The sequence below is a fragment of the Pleurodeles waltl genome, chromosome 8, assembly GCF_031143425.1.
Source record: "Pleurodeles waltl isolate 20211129_DDA chromosome 8, aPleWal1.hap1.20221129, whole genome shotgun sequence".
In the NCBI taxonomy this organism is placed as follows: Eukaryota; Metazoa; Chordata; class Amphibia; order Caudata; family Salamandridae; genus Pleurodeles; species Pleurodeles waltl.
The window spans coordinates 693829133-693847687 of NC_090447.1; the positions used below are offsets into that span (position 1 = coordinate 693829133).

An 18555-nucleotide genomic window follows, 5' to 3' on the forward strand; every position below is an offset into this window, starting at 1 on the left:
ACACCATCTTGGTTTAGGGGAGTCTTGATTTTGGTCTCCAATAAAGTTTGAAAAGACTTGAATCAAATAAACTCACCGGATGCCTCTTCATCTTTCAGCTTGAGTATACATTTTCCAAATACTTTTGTGACCAAATCTCAGAAAGACAGCTATCAGAGATCTGAAAGAAATTGAAGGTACTTCTACAGTTTGGTGCCAAAGGCTTAGAAGTATCCAAATATTCAATCTTTCTGCTTTAAAAGTGAATGGAATCTGTCCCAAATTGGTTCCTTGGGTCTGACGCATTCATGGTACACTCATAATTTTAAATTTCTTTAACAAAATACTAGATAGCAATGCTGTGAGTTACTTGTGTAGCCAATAAAATTCATACAGTTAAAATAATTGCAAGAAACTCTCAGGATAAACCGGTAGTCTCACAAGATATGAATAAAACATCACGTCATAAGCCTTCCCCTAACATGAAGAAGGTGTCTGAATTTGAAGCAGTCAAATTCCCATGCAGCTGCTTGGCCAGCTAGTTTCTGGTCAGTAACTTGAGTCAATAGTGTAGAGTAACTATGTGGAGAACTCAATGTTACACATCAGGTAAACTGCAATCAACTATTTCACAAAAGACCTACTTTAACAACTTTGCAAGAAAGAGTCCACCTATTACTGAATATATCTTAACAGGGAACACTAACTTAAACAGAGGTATACATTGACACAACACAAGACCACTAAAATCAAGTGTTCCTTTAACAGTCACCCTTTACAAATAAACAACTTGCACTTAATGTTTTGACTAACCAAATGATTTTGGGCTTGTGGGGGCTATGGGCTCTTTTGCCTACTCTTGCTCATTTCTCAAACCCATTTTGTCAGGAAAGCCACAGGAGCACCCACTGAAGCAAAAGAAATATCCAGGAATGATAACCTGATACCAGAAGCACATCACACACACTGCATAGACAACTAAAAGGTTTGTTAAGGATATTGAAGAACCCAGCTGCATCGTCCTGAAAAGTGTATTTAGGAAATTCACCATACAACCTCAAGTCTTAAACTGATCCAGTTTCTACTCCTTAGACTGCTGGGCGGGAGTAGAGGAGATTGTCCAACATGTCTCACAAGAGGCACTTGTGTTTCTCTCTGAACCAATCTGCATGTTTTGCTCTCTGTCCAGCTTCAGCCATTCTACTCTAGGCTTTGGTCCACCAACCTCAATTTATACTCAACCAAGACCTTCCCTTTAGAGAACAGTGCCAACATTTTAGCTCTTTACCTTACCCCTTGCAAAAGGCACACATTGTAGGTAACAAGGAGCCCTTTGCCCTTATCTTAGATATAACTAGGTACCCTTTTAACAAATAAAATATAGTATGTTGTACATTTTGAGGGATGGTGTTCAAAGAGCCTAACTTCTTTGCATGCACACTTAAGGAAATTTGCCTTCTGGTGAATCTGGAATTTCTAGTCTACAATCTTGGAACAGCCAATTCTGGCAATAACAATTTGGAGAAAAAAAACTTTTCCAAAGGAACAATGCTACTTTAATGAATTTTGGAGCCCTTCATGCGTGTGCGTCTCTTCATGTTTTATCATGCATCAAAAGAGAATAAATGTAAGCAAAGCTAAGCAACCCAAAAAAGTGCAGGAAAAACTTTCAGGTATCATCCACTATTTATGTAAAGAGATGTGCTGATGGAACCTTGCTTTTATGAAAAGAACACAATTTTTCCTCTAAATTTCCTTCAACATCTCAAAATCATTTCTTCATTAATTCGCATCATCAGTATATTTTATATGTATTTATACCACTGCAAGTGAGTTCTATACATTTACCTAAGTGTAGCAGTAGGTAGTGTCAGCATTGTTTTTGAGCTGAGAATTAGATGTTATCAGTTTATTGTGTGTGGCCAGAGATGTAGCTACTGTGCATACATTATGAGTCATTCAGCTTGTGGACTGTCCAGGATGTTTGGTTGTGTATAAATTAGCGGTGGGTTATTCGGCTTGGGCACTGCTGGGCAAATTTGTGAATTAATCAGGGGCGCTGAGTGGTGATGTGGAACCTTGATGTCGATCTGCAGGTTTATCAGGAATTGTTGGTTCTGTGGAATAATGCATCCACAGCAGCACCCATTGTTTTACATCATGGTCACCGGCTGTAATCACAAGTCCACTCAGCCTCTTCTCCTTCCAAGGATGATAAAATGAGTTCACTGTGTAAGTAATATCTGTTATTCAGCACCAAGATTTCCCATAAGGTGAAAATGCACTTTACAAATACAAGTTTTGAGTTCTGTTTTGACGTTTTTCTTATAGTACAAATACATCATAGTAGAAGAAAAATACCTAACACTAGATCACACCCAATTTAAGAAATCTTAAACATACCGTAGGCTGCGGCCCAAGCTACAGGCATAAATGTTTTATTGATGTCAGTGTCATCAATTTGTTGCTCATGAATTGCAGCTGCATCTTCTTCTCCAACAATAACTTCCATGTAGACCTCATCAGCAATTTCGGTGACATCTGAAGAAAAATAAGCAATGAAGTAGTAAGCAATTATGAGCCTGTCTGCTACTTTCACCAATATTCATATGGAAAGGAATTTATATACCAAAAAATAAGATTACTAGCTTTTTTGTCGGTCTGCTGAATAATATTAAAAACTTTCTTTCTGATAAAAAGAATAAGAATCTAATTAATAAAGTCTTCTAACTAAAAACCTTAAATATTGACAACATAGTGTGAATAATGTTTATTTGGAGATCTCTCTCGCTATTGTTAGGACACAGGTTACCTGTTGGGCCCATGATTATATCTGCTGTGGGTAATTTTTCTTTTTCTTTACTGCAGTATTTTTTCAGAGAAGGTATTGAGTGCATGTTTGCTCTAAAAAATATGACTCTTAACCTGAGTACTTAGGTCTCACAATTCACTGTTAAAATCAGCCCATGTGGGTAAACGTTGTGCATATTTAGGTTTATGGTGTCTGTGCGATTATTCACTATGGTCTCCTGGTTTCTTTGGGTTGTTATGAAGTGTGGTCTTATCTCTGTTTTGGTGCTCGGCTTAAACTGAACTCTTGAGCCTCTTGACTTTTTCCCTAACAAAACGTTAACTGTAAACCTATTAAACCTGGGTGGGTATATAGGCCAGTTGTGGCAAACACATTACACTTATGTCCAATCTTCTTCCATTCAGTGCACCCACCCTTCCATTGTTCTCCCCTTCACTTGTATGATCTGTCAAAGTTATTTCATTTGTTTGGAATATTAGTTCAGCTTATTAAGGCATAAAAGAAGACTGTGTGAATAGTCTTAAAGGTAACTTAGTTTGAGTTGTCTCTACCAATAGTTATTTTGTGGTTTGTGTTTCTTTTGCCATCCTTGTTTTTACCCCCATCTGTTCTTGTTGAGAGTCTAAAGGTGTGATTGTTCTTTACTGTGATCTGGTAGGTTGTTTGGTGAAGGTCAATTATTTCTTGTACTTCCTCCACTGCCTTAATCAGAGCGAAAAATCAGAGCGAATTAGTAGGCCAATCTGTATTTTGATAATTCCCACGTGATCTCCTGTAGTGCTCTTACCTTGGGCTGTGTATTTTGTGACAAGTCTGGCAATAAATGCATTGTATTGTCTTCAAACACTTTCTCCAGTTCATCTAGCCATTTTTAAGATTCTGTCGGTCAGTTTTATTAGGATATCTTTCCAGAATTCCAGGTGCTGCTGATGGTGGGCCCAACTGATGGGCCCTCTCAATATATAGTAGAAACTCTTTGTTTTTTTTGTAATATGGAGAAACAGTGCATAACATAATACCCTGATATTGTTTCCCTCTATGTATTCGCCTGTGTTTTAGATTATTATATTCTCTTTTCTAGATCTGTCCTTGAGATCGTCACATTTGTCTCTGAACAGTTTAAGTTCTGCAGTTAGTGATTTTAACTTAGAGTTTGATTGTTCAATTGCTACATTCATGGTAGTGATGGCTTCTTTTACACTCCATATTCTCCTATGGATTGTTTGTCTTTTGTGATTTCTGTTGTCTGGGAGGTAATTTCTGTTTGTAAAGTGGGGATTACAGTAACTTTGGTCCTTAGCAGTATTACTGTTTTTCTCTTGCAGATCTTTGTGATGGTTTGTTCGTTTAGGCTGTCTCCCTTGCTGGGGTTTGCAGTATTGTTTTTCTCTATCCAGCTCCTTACTAAATTTCCTTTGGCCTTACTGGAGTTACGGTGGGAAATCATGGTGTGGCTTGGCTTTAGCTTGATTGGTGGTTTAGGGATTTCTGTTAGTTTTCTCTCTCAGTCGTTTTTCATCTGCTATTGCGTGCCTTAGATTTGCATTTTGTAGACTGCCACTATTCTTGGTCCTCTTTTGCAGCAGATATTCAGGCCTTCCTTTCTTTACAGCCGTTCACTACTCTCAAATATGTCCTGGTGGTTAACACTGGTTTGGGGGTTCGTTAGTTGTAGTGGGTTGCAGTGCCTCTTGCTCCGTTTGATCGTTCAGTCACACCCGCCTGCCTAGAAATCCTTTTGTTTGTTGTGGCATGGCATAGAGGGATGGGGAAGACTTTCTTGCTTCTCTAGATGCAAAGGTCCGCTCGGTCTTCCATAATCCCCCGCACTTGATGTGTGGTGTTCTTTCACAAGCTGCAGCCTTAACGGTTCCAAATTGTTTTGTCTGCTACCATGCATGCTCCACCACCTTCTAAAACAAGGCTCTTACTGCACTTAGTTTTCCGTAGCAGATAGGCCCAAATATGGTGTGGAATGCCTTCTGATGTTCTTGGCCAAGTAACGTGGGTATTGTTGATTTTTGTTATGCTTCTTTTGCATTTATCCACTTCGGCTAATGCTTCTAGCTTTACAAAATTGCCTGAGAGCTCCTGCGCCGATGTCTTGTCAGTAATTTGGCACTGGAGAATGGGAGTCAGAGAAGGGGCTCAACCTCAGCGCGTCTGCATCATCTCAACGTTGTGTACGCCCCCCCCCATCTGAATCGCCTGAATACATCAGGACTGGATCAGGCTGCAAACAAAAGCCATTCCCAAGTCCATCATTAATTGAGGTATTATTAATGTATGGGCAAATAGTTCATCTAATTTGTACCACTTTAGCACCTAAATACACTAACCAACAACTGAAAGGTTAGCAGGTAATCTTTGCAAAGTAATACACTGTACTACAATGTGTGTGGCAAATTATTTTTAGGAACTGTTTGAGCTAGACACTGAAGAATGAAATCTGTAAACTATGCAGCAGTTTGGAATTTGTGGCACATGCAGCAAATCATATTCAGAAAACACCACAGCCTCACAATTGTGTTTTGCAGTGGTCCTAATCATAACCAATTGCCATGCTCTCTCTCAAACTGACACCTCCCCCCCCAGCCATTCATATCTCAACTCTCAAATGAGACATTTCTGGCTCTTGTATAGTTCTTAAAATTCTTTTGGTATAAAACTGGAATTATACCTTTCAGCTATACAGAAAACTACCTGCACCAACCTTTTTCCATGGCCCAGTCCTGCTCTTTCTTCTGTGTTTCCTATCTTCATCTGACTGCAGCATGCGTTTCTGCAGCTCAAATTCACTGGTCTCAAACTCTGTCCTTTGCCGCAAGGATAAAACTAGTCTTTACAACTTTAAGAATTTGGCAAGGTAGGGGCCACTACGAATGGGGATCCCAGGTAAGGGGTTAAGGGGACTACTTCAGCTTTGAAACAGGGAAAGCACTGGCTACCTGCATCTGAGATATCTAGACTACCACTTGGTCCTGCCCCTCAGCAGAGGTCTCCTCTAAACTGTGAAACTAGAATGTCTGCAATCAAAGGGTCTTTAGCATCGCTATGGGGTTTTACCTTTTTCTCCAGGCAGATTTCCTTCATTTTGTGAACAGCAATAGAGCTCAGCCCACCCCCATTTCCACATCCTAATCCCTTAATTAGTCTCTTACCATACATTTACAGGACATTGGTGTGTGTATGCAGTGCCTACTGTAGTCTTGAATTAAGTAATTACACTATCTGCTCTTGCTGTCTTTATAGGCCTTTATTTAATTAATGTGCGAGTGTCACAATATGGACCATGGAAACGAAGAAGTGTGTCTTTTGAAACCTCCCTGTCGGCATCAGTAACTTACCATCCTCCTCATAGGAATGGACCAGAAGAAATACATAATGATGTAATTCATAGTGAAGATGGAAACTAGCCCGCCATTTGCTTGATTTAGGGAAATACTTTTACACTTAAGTGGTTTATTTTATTGTGCATGCCAATAGGGGATCAACAAGGATTCTGCTTCACTGTTCACATCACACGTGTGGAAGATGTTTTACTCTTCAAGGAGGCCATCAAGAAAATCGCTGATTGGTCACCATTAATTAAAGTTAAAAATTGTCTCACCTAGAGAGGTCCATAATATGATGTCAAGAAATGTAGATATTAGAGGCTAATATGGGGATGTTTCAAGATCTCCTGATCATGGGTCTCTACAAGGAAGAAGGTTTCACAAAAGGCACTGAAGAGAAGATGTACTCACTGCCCAGACCCGGCCTGGTGTTTCACTAGAGAGGGACAGTGGAAGCTTAGCCAAAACTGCAAAATCTGTTCTCATAATGTACAGGTAGCCTATGTTACTCGGTTGGGTCACCCTCATTTTTGGTACTAGTGCCATTGCCATTTGCTTGCCATTGAGATACTGATACAGAGACAAACCCCCTGGGCCCATTAGGACTGCAAGGTACGATCAGTGTCTTTGTAAAAGCAGAAGGCAGCTCCACAAGACCAGAGTCTACCATATTGGCACAGGTAGCTGTTACAAAATCATACAAAGCAAGACTTGAATAAACAGTTTGTTACTTATAACAAGAGCTCACCAGCATTTGTGTCTCATTGATTCATATGCTTCAATTTTTGTTGCAGGCTGGGAATGTTTGGTAGTCAATGTTAACACAGCAATACATACATACACTAAAATAGCCCTTTCATAGACCAATTAAGCTAGCTCTCACTTCTTGCAACTGGAAATGTCTGCTTAGGGTATGTACCATAGCATTGTGGTGCCCTGAAACAACCTCTGTAGTCAGTGTGAATCCATACTGTTGGACCCAGTGTCATGGTGTAGGAAAGTGGCCCTTTTTGACATGGTCACCTCCACTTTTTGCCTATTATTCGATGCAATTTTGACTGAAAGTGCACTGGGTTCCAGCTAACCAGGTCCCCAGTGACCGATCTTTTTCCCTAAAACTGTGCAATTGTTCCCCAACTGGCAATACCTTTGGTCCCTTGTAAGACCCTTGTAAATGGTACCCTTGTTGCCCAAGGCAAGGGTACTAAAGAGGCTCCCCAAGGGCTGCATTATCTACTGTGCCATCCTCAGGGACCCGCACCTAACACATGCAGAGTGCCACTGCAGGCTGCATGTCTTGGTGGAGCTAAAAGTGAAAATACAACATGGCACACTGCCAGTGTGCCATGCCCGTTAACACTGCATACAATATATGTAAGCCACTCCTACAAGCAGGCCTTACAGCCCTAAGGCAGGATGCATTATATTACATGTGAGGACATATCTGCAAGAGCACATATGCCCCTGTTATATCTTTGTTGATTATTAGACATAGTGAGTGAACAGAGAAGCCATTTTAAGTACATGTGCTGGACACTGAGTACTATTGATGGCTTCTCTGAAAATAGGGATGTTGGTATCAAACATCTCGTATTAATAAACCCTCACCGATGCCAGTGATGGATTTATTAATACATGCACCCAGAGGACACCTTAGAGGTGCCCCTTAAAAGCTACCAAGTACCTGTGTGGGGACTGACCTGTTTTAGCCAGCCTGCCACCATCAGACACGATTCTGGCCCCATAGGGTGAGAGCCTTTGCTCTCAGAGAGGTGTTTGCACACCCCACACAACAGGATAACCTGTGAATCTGCATTCCAAGGCAGGGGGCTTTAAAGAAGCCTGCTGCCCTTGGTATGCAGGTCTGGCTTCACTCACAGGAGAGTTGCGACCCCCCCTGCCCCTGGGACCATTTGGCACCTGGGCAGGCAGGAACTTTAGTATTCAGGGAGGTGTGTCCTCCCCTCAAGTCAGTCCCATCCCTAAGGTGCGCTGCCTGATGTGGACACAACTTTTAGAAATCTGCCATCTTGGTGTTGGCAGATTTAGGAACTCTGGGACAGGGTTATACCCACTTCTCACAGGAACTGGTTATATGGGGGATGTAGTGACCACAGGGGTAAGTAGCCCATTGGGTACTACCCTACACTCCCTGAAAGACCCCTAAATGCAATATTTTGGGGAGCACCTGTCACCAGGAAAGCAGATTCCTGCTGACCTATGAAGAATTACAAACAAGAGCCGCAAAAATAAAGCCCAAGGATGAAGCACCTGACTTGGCCCCAGCCCTGCCGGCCTGTCTGCTGTTTTCACAGATTTGCCCCAAAGTCAGCGCGTCCTGCAAGCTGCTGTGCCTCCAAAAGTATGGGATGCTAGCCTGCATTCAACAAAGACCCAGGAACTCCAGTGGAGCAGTGGAGCTGCTTCCCTGCATCGTAAAAGCATCCCAAGAAGCACTGAGGGGACTGTGGACCACCTAAAACTCGACAACTGAAAGCACCACTGCACCTGTGCCACACAACCCAAGTTGAAGTGGACCAATGGTGCCAGTGTGGTTCCCAAACCTTCCATAGACAAAGCCCACCTTGGACTTGCCCACTGTGGACTCACCGATGCCTCCTGCAGCCTCTGCACGCAGGCCCCCTAAATTGCGAGTGCTCTGGTGGAGAAAACCTGATGCCTCAAGACACCTCTGCACCTGTCTCCCCTGACCCATGAAGAAGAGAACCTGAAGTGTCCCCACGCTCCCGGCCATCCCAAGATTGGGACCCACTGGTTGGTTCCTCTCGACTGGATCCGAGGTCCTCACCTGCAGCATCTTTTCGACTGGACCAATCCCTGGGGACTAACAATGGACACACGACGGTGTATACACCTTTGCACCCAGCAGTCCCAGTGCCACCTAGTGTGACCTGTTGGTGTGGTCCTGACCCCTGCCCAATACTCACCGTAAGTCCAGGAGATTGGTCCCGAAAGTCACTCTACTGTACCTGCATGGTGTCTTTGTTTTTCCTCCACAGGATAACATTGCAGCTTCCAAAAATTGCTGGCTTTTCAAAACTGTAAAGATTTTTCTTGCAAAATGTACTTACCCGATCAAATTGATTCTGGTGCCAAAACATAAATAAAGATACTTGTTATTTTGGGAAATTTGTGTGGATTTCCTTCTTGAGTCGTGTGTCTTATTTACAGACTGTGTGTGTATTTGAAAATGTCTCACACTCCTGTCTGATAAGGCTAAGGCTGCTCGACCACACTACCCCCTAAAAGAGCACCTTGAGATTGCTAGAGCAAGCCTTTGCCCACTGGTAACGGAACTCCTGGTCTCTCTGCACAATATATCTAATTTTGATACATCATATAAAGATCAGCTTCCTACACTGGTGGCGCAGTGATGGGGTACAAGGCTTGACATTTGCTGTACCACTCGGTTAATAAGTGACACCACTAAGGAATCCAAAATTGTCTTTAAATAGGAATCATTTTTTTTCCAATTGCAACTTATTCTAAATTGTTTACAATTACTGTTAGGGCTTTGTGTTAAGTCCCTAGTCCAAACATTTTAGAATTTAAACTACCTTTAGTTAGTTAATCCTTTTAGTAGTTCACTTAGAATTTCTTAAATTTTCTAAAACTGTCACTACTACTATAAAGCCATGACTGAGGCAGCAGGTACATCACAGGATCTCAACCTGGGCCCCTAGCAAAACCTTAAATTGGCTCAACGAAAGGCTCTCTGCCAAGCAGTGAAACTTTCCATGGCTTCCAAACCCACAAAATCTAATCTGCAGCAACTGCTTGCAAAAAATGACAGACCCATGGCAAGGAAAGGAGCCTGGGGAGGAAGTGTGTAGGAAACTGCCAGTTTTTGCACGGTCCTCCCTTCCCACCACTGTTTGCCCGATATTGATGCTGACTTGACTGAGTGTGTGCTGGGAGCTGCTAACCAGGCCCAGCAGTTCCCTAAACTGTACCATTGTTTCCAAAATGTGCCCACCCCTGGCACACAGCTAAGTCCCTTGTAAAGGGTACCAGTGGTATCACAGGCTCTGTGGCGAGGGAGGGCCCCTAAGGTTTGCAGCATGTATTTACCCTAAGGGACCACACACCAAACATATACACACTGCCATTGGAGATTGTGTGTGTTGGTGCGGAGAAAAAGCTAAAGTTGACATGGCATCCCTCCCAGTGTGCCACGCCCACAAACCACTGCCTGTGGCATAGGTAAGCCACCCCTCTATCAGGCCTTACAGTCTGAGGCAGGGTGCACTATACCACAGGTGAGGACATAGCTGCATGAGCAATATGCCCCTAAAGTTTCTAAGTCCAATCTTGGACATTGTAAGTGCAGTGTAGCCATATTAAGTACATGTGCTGGGAGTTTGTCATTATACACTCCACAGCTGCATGATGGCTTCACTGAAAACTGGGAAGTTTGGTATCAAACTTCTCAGCACAATAAACCTACATTGATGCCAGTGTTGGATATATTGTAAAATGCACACAGAGGGCATCTTAGAGATGCCCCCTGTATTTTATCCAACACTCTAGCATAGGGCTGACTGGTCTGTGCCAGCCTGCCACTAACAGACAAGTTTCTGACCCTTGGGGGTGACAGCCTTTGTGCTCTTTGGGGTCAGAAACAAAGCCTGCTCTGGATGGAGGTGCTTCACACCTTCCCCCTGCAGAAACTGCAACACTTGGGGTGAGCCTCAATTGCTCAGGCCTCCTGTTACGGTGACCAACGGTACTACAGCTAATGGAGATGCCCCCACTGATGAAGCCTCACTTTTGGCGGCAGGTCTGGAGGGAAAATTAGGTAAAGCAAGGTGGAGTCACCACTGCAGCTAGGACCACCCTTAAGGTGTCCAGAGCTGAGGTGACCCCCTCCTTGCAGAATCCTCCATCTTGTTTAGGAGGAAACAGACCAATTGGGATAGGGATGTGCTCCCCCTCCCCAAAGGGAGTGGGCACAGGAAGGGTGTAGCCACCCTCAGGGACAGTAGCCATTGGCTACTGCCCTCTGAACCCTGTAACACCCCTAAATCTAGTAATTAGGGACACCCCTGAACCTTGCTAACCACATTCTTAGAGACCTCAAGAAAGAAGGAGGACTGAAGAGCCGACCCCAGCAGTGAAGACTCCAGATGACAACTGACTTGGTCTTAGCCCTACCGGCCTGCCTGCAGCTTCAAGACTCCTGCTACAAAAAGGTGATGCATCATGTAGGACCAGCAACCACTACAAACTCCCAGAGAACTGCCTGCCCAGCAGAGGACCAAAAACTCCAGAGGACAGCGACCCTGTCTAGAAGAAATACTCCAAAAGGACTCCAGAACCACCCCAGATCTGCAAGCCCTGCCCACTCTGCACCTGACACCCATGGCCTGTGTCCAGGTGGCCCACCGGTCCAAAGAAGGTCCCCAAGCGATTCCAACCCAGAGTGCACCCTAGGTTGACCCCTCCTGGACAACATGACAATGCCTGCAGCCTGAATCCGGAGGATTCCTCTGCTGTGACCGGATCCGACAAAGACTCCAGACACCCAGCAGCCCCCTGTCCTTGGGGAACCCAACCGACATTCCAGTAACGTCCAGTGGGCAGCTCTCCTACTTGTTCAGCCTTTGGTTTTTCTGGATCCGAACCCCTGGACCCAGCCTGCAGCATTGTTGTGATCCCCCTGGGGTCCCCCCTCCATTGAAAAGCAGTGGGCGCCCAAAGCTGTGTTAGCACCCTGCACCCGGCTGCCCCTGTGCCGCTGAGGGTGTATGTTTGGTGCTGACCTGTGACCCTCCCACCACCAACCAACCCTTCCCCACAGGTGCTGACCTAAACCTCCCAGGCCTGTGTCCTGAAACCGCGGGTACTTACCTGCAATCTGTGTTCTACTGAGCATCCCGAGTCCTCATAGAATTCCATTGAAAACCCAACACCAATTTTGACCTCTGCACCTAGCCACCCAGAGTTGCTGGGGGTGTGCTTTTGGGGTCAACTTGAACTTTGACCTGTGGACCTCCAAACCTCTAAAAACTGGAATGAGTCAAGCGCTTACCTGTTAGCTAACACTTTTCCTCCCCTAGGACTGCATTGGTTCCTATGCGAAATTGCAGTGTCAACTTTTAAAATTGAAAAGTGTTACTCACTGGTAAACTGTTTTATCTGCAAAACCTAAACAAAATACATTTGATAGATATGCTTGATACCTACTTGCAACTGTACTTACCTGCAACAAAGACCTTTTGGTTCCAGTAATAAGGTAACAAAATATATTTTTGCTACATAAAAGCATTGACCTGAAGTTAGTCATTGATGTGCGCCTCAGTTCTTGATTGTGTGTACAACAAATCCTTTGCACTACCCTCTGATAAGCCTAACTGCTCGACTACACTACCACAAAAGAGAGCATTAGTATTATCTACCTTAGCCTCTGGTAAGCCTCTGGAGAATCCTTGGGCTCTGCGCACACTATACCTCATTTTGGTATAGTATATAAAGAGCCAGCTTCCTACAAAGAGGAGCTGAAAGAGGATGATGAATCCCTTCACAACCCCACTGACAGTAACACCACTGGAAGCACTTCTGATAGTACCTCAGGGTATGGAGACAGTAAAGATGCTGAACCTCAAAAGTTAGCTAAGAGAATAGAATTAGAGTCTAGACTCTTAGCTATAGAAAATGAAAGAGCTGAGATGGGCCGAGAAGCCATCTCCGATGGCAGCAAACTTTTAAACAGGGAGAATGAATAAGTTTAGCTTTTGACCCTAAGATCCCCAAGGGGATTGTCCCCAAATAGTCAGAGGGTGATGATATCACTAAATGATTCAAATACTTTAAGAGGGCCTGTGCCATGAGGAAACTCAACCAACAGTATTGGGGCTCTCCACTCTGGGAGCTGTTTTCAGGGAAGTGTAGGGATAGACTGCTGACATTGGCTGGAGCAGATGCAGAGTCTGATGACCGAATGAAAGATACTCTAATTGAGGGATTTAAACTCCCAACTGAGGAGTACATGATTAGATTTGGGTAGAATAGGAAAACCTCTAGTCAGTCCTGGGAAAATATTGTTGACTTCTTAGTCAAAACACTAGGTCGCTAGTTGAAAGGGAACCAGGAGCATGACTATGATGGGCTTTATAGTCTTATTTTAAAAGAGCATCTGTTCAGTAACCGTGTTTCTGAAAATTTTAATCAGTACCTGGTATAACTAGGTTCTATTTCTCCTAAGAATTGTGAAAGAAAGCAGATCACTGGATCAATACAAGGGTATCCAAGACATCTCAGGGTGGGGATGACCACAAGAAAGAGGTTGCTAAGCCACCCTAAGGGAAAGACAGTAACCAGTCTAAAAACTAAGATTTTTCTAAAGGCACCCAGAAACCTGATCAGGAGGGTGGGCCCTGAGACAAATCACAAGCCAAGGGAGGGTCCCAGGGTAAGAACTTTGACGCCAAGAAGGCTTGGTGCTTCAACTGCAAAGCTAATGGGCACAAACTGGAGACCCTGCCTGTCCCAAAACGAATACCCCAAATGCACCCGCAACGCCTGCTGCAGTGGTAAGCCTGAAGAAGGGATCCCAGGATGGCCCTGACCATGTCAGAGAGCTCACAGAAGCAACTTTAGTCTCAAAGGGAGGGATTGATGTAGCTGCATTGGCTGTATGGCCCAGTACTCTGGAGAAGTACAGACAACAGCCTCATTTTAATGGGATCCAAGTTTAAGCACTAAGGGATATAGGTGCAAGTGTCACCATAGTGATTGAAACACTGATATCCCCAGAACAGTATCTGACTGGTGAAACTTTCAGTCACCAATGCTGACAACCAAGCTAAGGACCATCCCATGGCAATGGTGTCCTTGGAGTGGAGAGGGGTTACTGTCCAGTAAAATGTAGTGGTATCCTCTGTAAATCCTGTAGCCTGTCTGCTAGGAAATTATCTGGCGTCCTCAGCATGGGCTGAGGTCGAAAGAAAGACCCATGCAGCTATGCTGGGTATACTTGAATGGCTGTGTGTGAAAACCATAGCACAATGCAAACTCCAGGGTGACAGAGTTGCTGGAGCCTGGAATACTTGCCCGGCTCTCGAAGAAAAAAGGCAGGAAAACTAGTAAACCAGCTTCTGAGCAGCCCCAAGCTCAGGTCTTCTTTCCTCAATGAGATGACCTCGTGGCCCTTAAGGGAAATGAGCCCCAGGAACTACGGCCGTAACAGAAGAGCTCCTAGGCCCAGGGGGACTCTCCAGGGAAGAGCTGTACCAGGGACAGGGAACCTGTCCCACTCTTGAAAGCCTGAGACAGCAAGCTGCTGACCAGGAAAAGGGAAATGTCAGTGGTTCCTACAGAACCTACTGAGAGGAGGGACTTCTGGATACTGAGGCCAGAGACCCCAAACTTGGTGCCATTACCTGGTGCTACTCGCATTGGGTCATGACATCCCCTTAGCTGGGCATCTTGGCCGGACCAAAACCTGGAGTAGCTTGGTACCTCACTTCTACTGGCCAGGTGTGTCCCAGAAAGTGAAGGTGTTTTACACCTTCTGTGTCACCTGTCAGGCCAGTGGCAAGACAGTTGGACACCCAAAGGCCCCCTTAATTCCACTTCCAGTGGTTGGGGTTCCCATTGAAAGGGTATGGGTTGATGTTGTTGCCCCGCTATATCCTCCGACAGCATCAGGTAACATATTTATACTGGTGGTAGTGGACCTTGCCACCAGGTACCCTGAGGTTATAACCCTTAGGACTACTGCTGCTCTTGCAGTTGCTAGGGCCCTACTTAGTATTTGTACTAGAGTGGGCTTCCCGAAAGAGATGGTATCAGACAGAGGTAGTAACTTCATATCTACATACCTCAAGGCAATGTGGAATGAATGTGGAGTCACTATCCCGTATCACAATGATTGCAGGACAAAACTCAAAAGGAGACGGGCTACACTGATTCCCTGCTTGCTTTTCACCTACAGAGAAGTGTCACAAAAGGGAGTAGGTTTATACACCTTTAAACATCTGTTTGGCCATCCTGTAAGGGGACCACTGTGTATAGTGAGGAAAGGCTGGGAGAGACCTCTCAAAGAGCCCAAACAAGACATTGTACACTATGTGCTTGGCCTACATTCTAGGATGACTGAGTACATGGAAAATGCATCCATAAACCTTGAGGCCAGCCAAGACCTCCAGAAGCTCTGGTATGACCAAAAGGGTGCAATGCTGGATTCCAACAAGGGCAGAAGGTGTGGGTACTGGACAAATGGAGTGATCCTTACCACATCTGGTTGACCGGGGCACTTCCAGGAACCCTCACAGGGTCATCCATGTGAACTGCCTAAAGCTCCTCCATGACAGGGCTGATGTAGCCCTGCTGATGGTCACTAATGAGAATCAGGAAGAAGAGGGTGAGTCCCTCCCTGGCTTCCTCTCCCACAGCCCCAAAAATGGGTAAGTTGAAGGAGTGGTCTTTTCAGACACCCTCACTGCCCAGCAGTAAGGTGACTGCAGGCAAATCCCATAGTAGTATGCTGACCTTTTTTCCCCCTCACCCTGGTCAGACTAATATGGCGGCAGAGGTCGGACGATCTCTGCGATCACGTGAAGAATACTGCAGCCTCCCGCAAGGCAAACGTTCAAGTTTTTTTAAAGTTGGAGCTCTCTGCGTTGTAAATGGCATTTTTTTTTACTTGTGTTTAAAAAAAAAAAAAGTTATGCAGCCCTGGTCCGGACTTCTTGGCTTGGACATATTGTAATGGTGTGGCCGCAATATGTAAACAAAGTGTGGCATGCCAGGCTGCAAATGCCTCATGCACTCCAACAGGGAGAATGGTGTGGCGCATGGACTAGAGCTTTGGAACGGAGGACCTGGGTTTGAGTGACAACGTCGCTCAACATCACTTAATCACTCAGTGCCTATAAAAAATTAATATGTCCTTGTTTAATGTTGCTAGTACTTATGTAAGCCTCGAAAGTTATTAAATAAACAAGCGGGCCACCTCCCTCCCACCAATTAGGACCGCATGCAGGCACTGGGCTCGAAAAGCAAATGTGACCAAGGTAACAGCCTGATTTACAGCCTTGTTGACAGAAAAGCTTAGCTGAGAGCAAGAATGTCCTCCAAAGGAAAACTGAAGCTTCTCTGAACACAAGCAGGAAACAAAGAAAAAAGTGCCCTAAAGAAGAATTAAATAGGACAAAGCTTAATTATAACTAGTTGGTTCCTGCTGCCAAAGAGAAAAGGAGGGACAAATAGGCATGATTGACCACTAGCAAGCAATGATTTTTAAATGACACTGAAACGAACAAATGAAATGGCTTTAAGCCCACAATAAGCATACTAAAAGTATACAAGAAGCCGTATGCTTAATTTAAAAAAAAAAACGCTGGCAAAGGATACTGACCCAGAGCCGTCCAATAAATGTGCAGCAAGCTGTACAGGGCAGGTACTCCGTCAGAAATAGATTTCGTGGGCAAAAGGGGCAACTGAAGCTCCCCTTCTAGTCACAGTGGTGCTGACAGGAATCTAGCATCCAGAAGGGGAAAAGGAAGCAGGTAAACATCAGCAATTATAGCAGGATACACGCTAGGACGTGACGGCAAAATGACATGGGTGGTAGCAGGACCTGGGCGTTTAGAGTAGTCGCCACGGGAACAAAGTAACAAACTTGTGCTGATGTCAGTGATCTTTTTTTTTTTTTAAATCAACAGGGGAAGAAAGTTATGGACAAAAGCCCATTATGGGGAACAATACTGGCAGGAAGGAGCAATGGAATCAGAAAAGTTATGAACAAAGATGGTAAAAAGTGGGGGGAAGGGTTCCAATTACAGCACAGCCGAAAAGAAAATCAGTAGCGAAGGTGTAATGGGACAGCAGATAGCGTAAATCCAGTTACATGATTTGCAGTCTGTAGAGTGGCTCAGGGATTGTGAGATAGTACCATATTTAAAATCCCTGGTGTTAATAGTTTGGGAACACACTGGTAATGAGAGTGTTAGTACTGCACTTAGTAGCAGAGTCAACATGGCCTTGACCAAACAGCCTTGGAGATTTTTACCTCTTTTGTAGAAAAAGAGGTGAAGGCTGTTATTGGCCTCCTAAGAATAATACAGGGGAAGCATTGGACACCGTTTGCGGGCTGGAGGGACTCGCTGTCCCAGAATCCTCTGTCCCAGGAGGAGAGGCTCCCTCCCATTTTCGCACACCACTGCGATTTATAGTGCTTTGGACACTGTTTGCTGGCCAGAGGGACATGCTGTCCAAGAATCCTTCACCCCAGAAGGAAGGGATGCCTCCCATTTTCCAGAACAGCCTCGCTTTATAGCTTTTTGCCATCTCCTTTGGGATGCTTTGGACACTGTTTGCCGGCCTGAGAAACTTGCTATCCCAGAATCCTTCACCCCAGGAGGTGGGGGCTGCACCCCATTTTCCTGCACCACCACGCTTTATAGCACTTTGTCATCTCCTGTAGTGCAGGTCCCGCCCGGGTGAATCCTGGACCAATGACGGGCCTGTCTTGCATCTGTCATCGCCCAGAGGAGGCTGGACTGGGCCTCCCCCCTGTCATATGCAAGGCCAGAAGGTTCGAGAACTAATCTTTTGGGGGTTTTGGGCTGGATAGAGAAAGCTCTAAGCCAATAGTTCTTTCTGGTTTGGCTGCTGTTTAGGTGTACACTAATATGCAGAACAGGAAGCTGCTGGAGACGTCCATGAAGGCCTCCACTTCTAAGAAAATTAGGGTTGCAGCTAGTAGTAACACCTTAATGGAGATCAACACCTTGACTGAGGAAGTTTAAACAATGTTGAAATCTAAACATCCCTCTGATCCTCTCCCCTCCTCGCCCCTTGAAGTTAGCGAGACTTTGAAACCTGTGGCAAAAATAGTTATACAAAAAAAAAAAACACACAAGGAAAAGAGACAAAGTTATTTGTATGTAGTCTTGCAAGCCTTTGGGACTGAGAAACAGCTGGTGACTAAACCTTTAGACATTACGCTTGCTCAAGAGACTCCATTGCCTTATTCTCCTGAAACGTTTAGCATGCCATGCAGTAATTGATATGGCCCTTTAACCAGTATGGAGCCTGATTATGATTGTGAGCTAGCTACTCTTGGGGGTCCGGGTGAATCAACCTAGTTCTTCACCATGTTTGATTCAGGCCTTGCTAAAGACCGTTGCTGACCTCATGAATGAATTAAAGGTCCTGAGACTGCAGATTAATTCCCTAACAGAGTTACACTGATTAATAACTCCTCTATTTCAACATCTGTCACTGGGTAGTTTGCAAACAATGTGCATGGCACGTCTGGCTCCCCACCCTGTCTTAGCCCAATCCTTGGCCATCCTCGCTAGCCACTTTCCGAACCCCAGAATGCAGAATACCCTAACATTTGCAGCTATCAATGCAGAGGATGAAGGTTTTTGGCAACACAGGTGGGTTTTATAATAACCA

At 44.7% G+C, this 18555-nt stretch overlaps 1 protein-coding gene across 3 annotated transcripts in view; it reads right to left on the reverse strand.

The window, feature by feature from the left end:
* The window catches only part of ZFX (zinc finger protein X-linked), a 543920-nt gene that overhangs the window by 136936 nt on the left and 388429 nt on the right, over nucleotides 1-18555 (reverse strand). For all 3 annotated transcript variants that reach the window (XM_069204818.1, XM_069204819.1, XM_069204820.1), the window contains one exon: nucleotides 2383-2520. In XM_069204818.1, the coding sequence (XP_069060919.1) occupies nucleotides 2383-2520 (138 nt within the window). The remainder of the gene's footprint in view (nucleotides 1-2382; nucleotides 2521-18555) is intronic.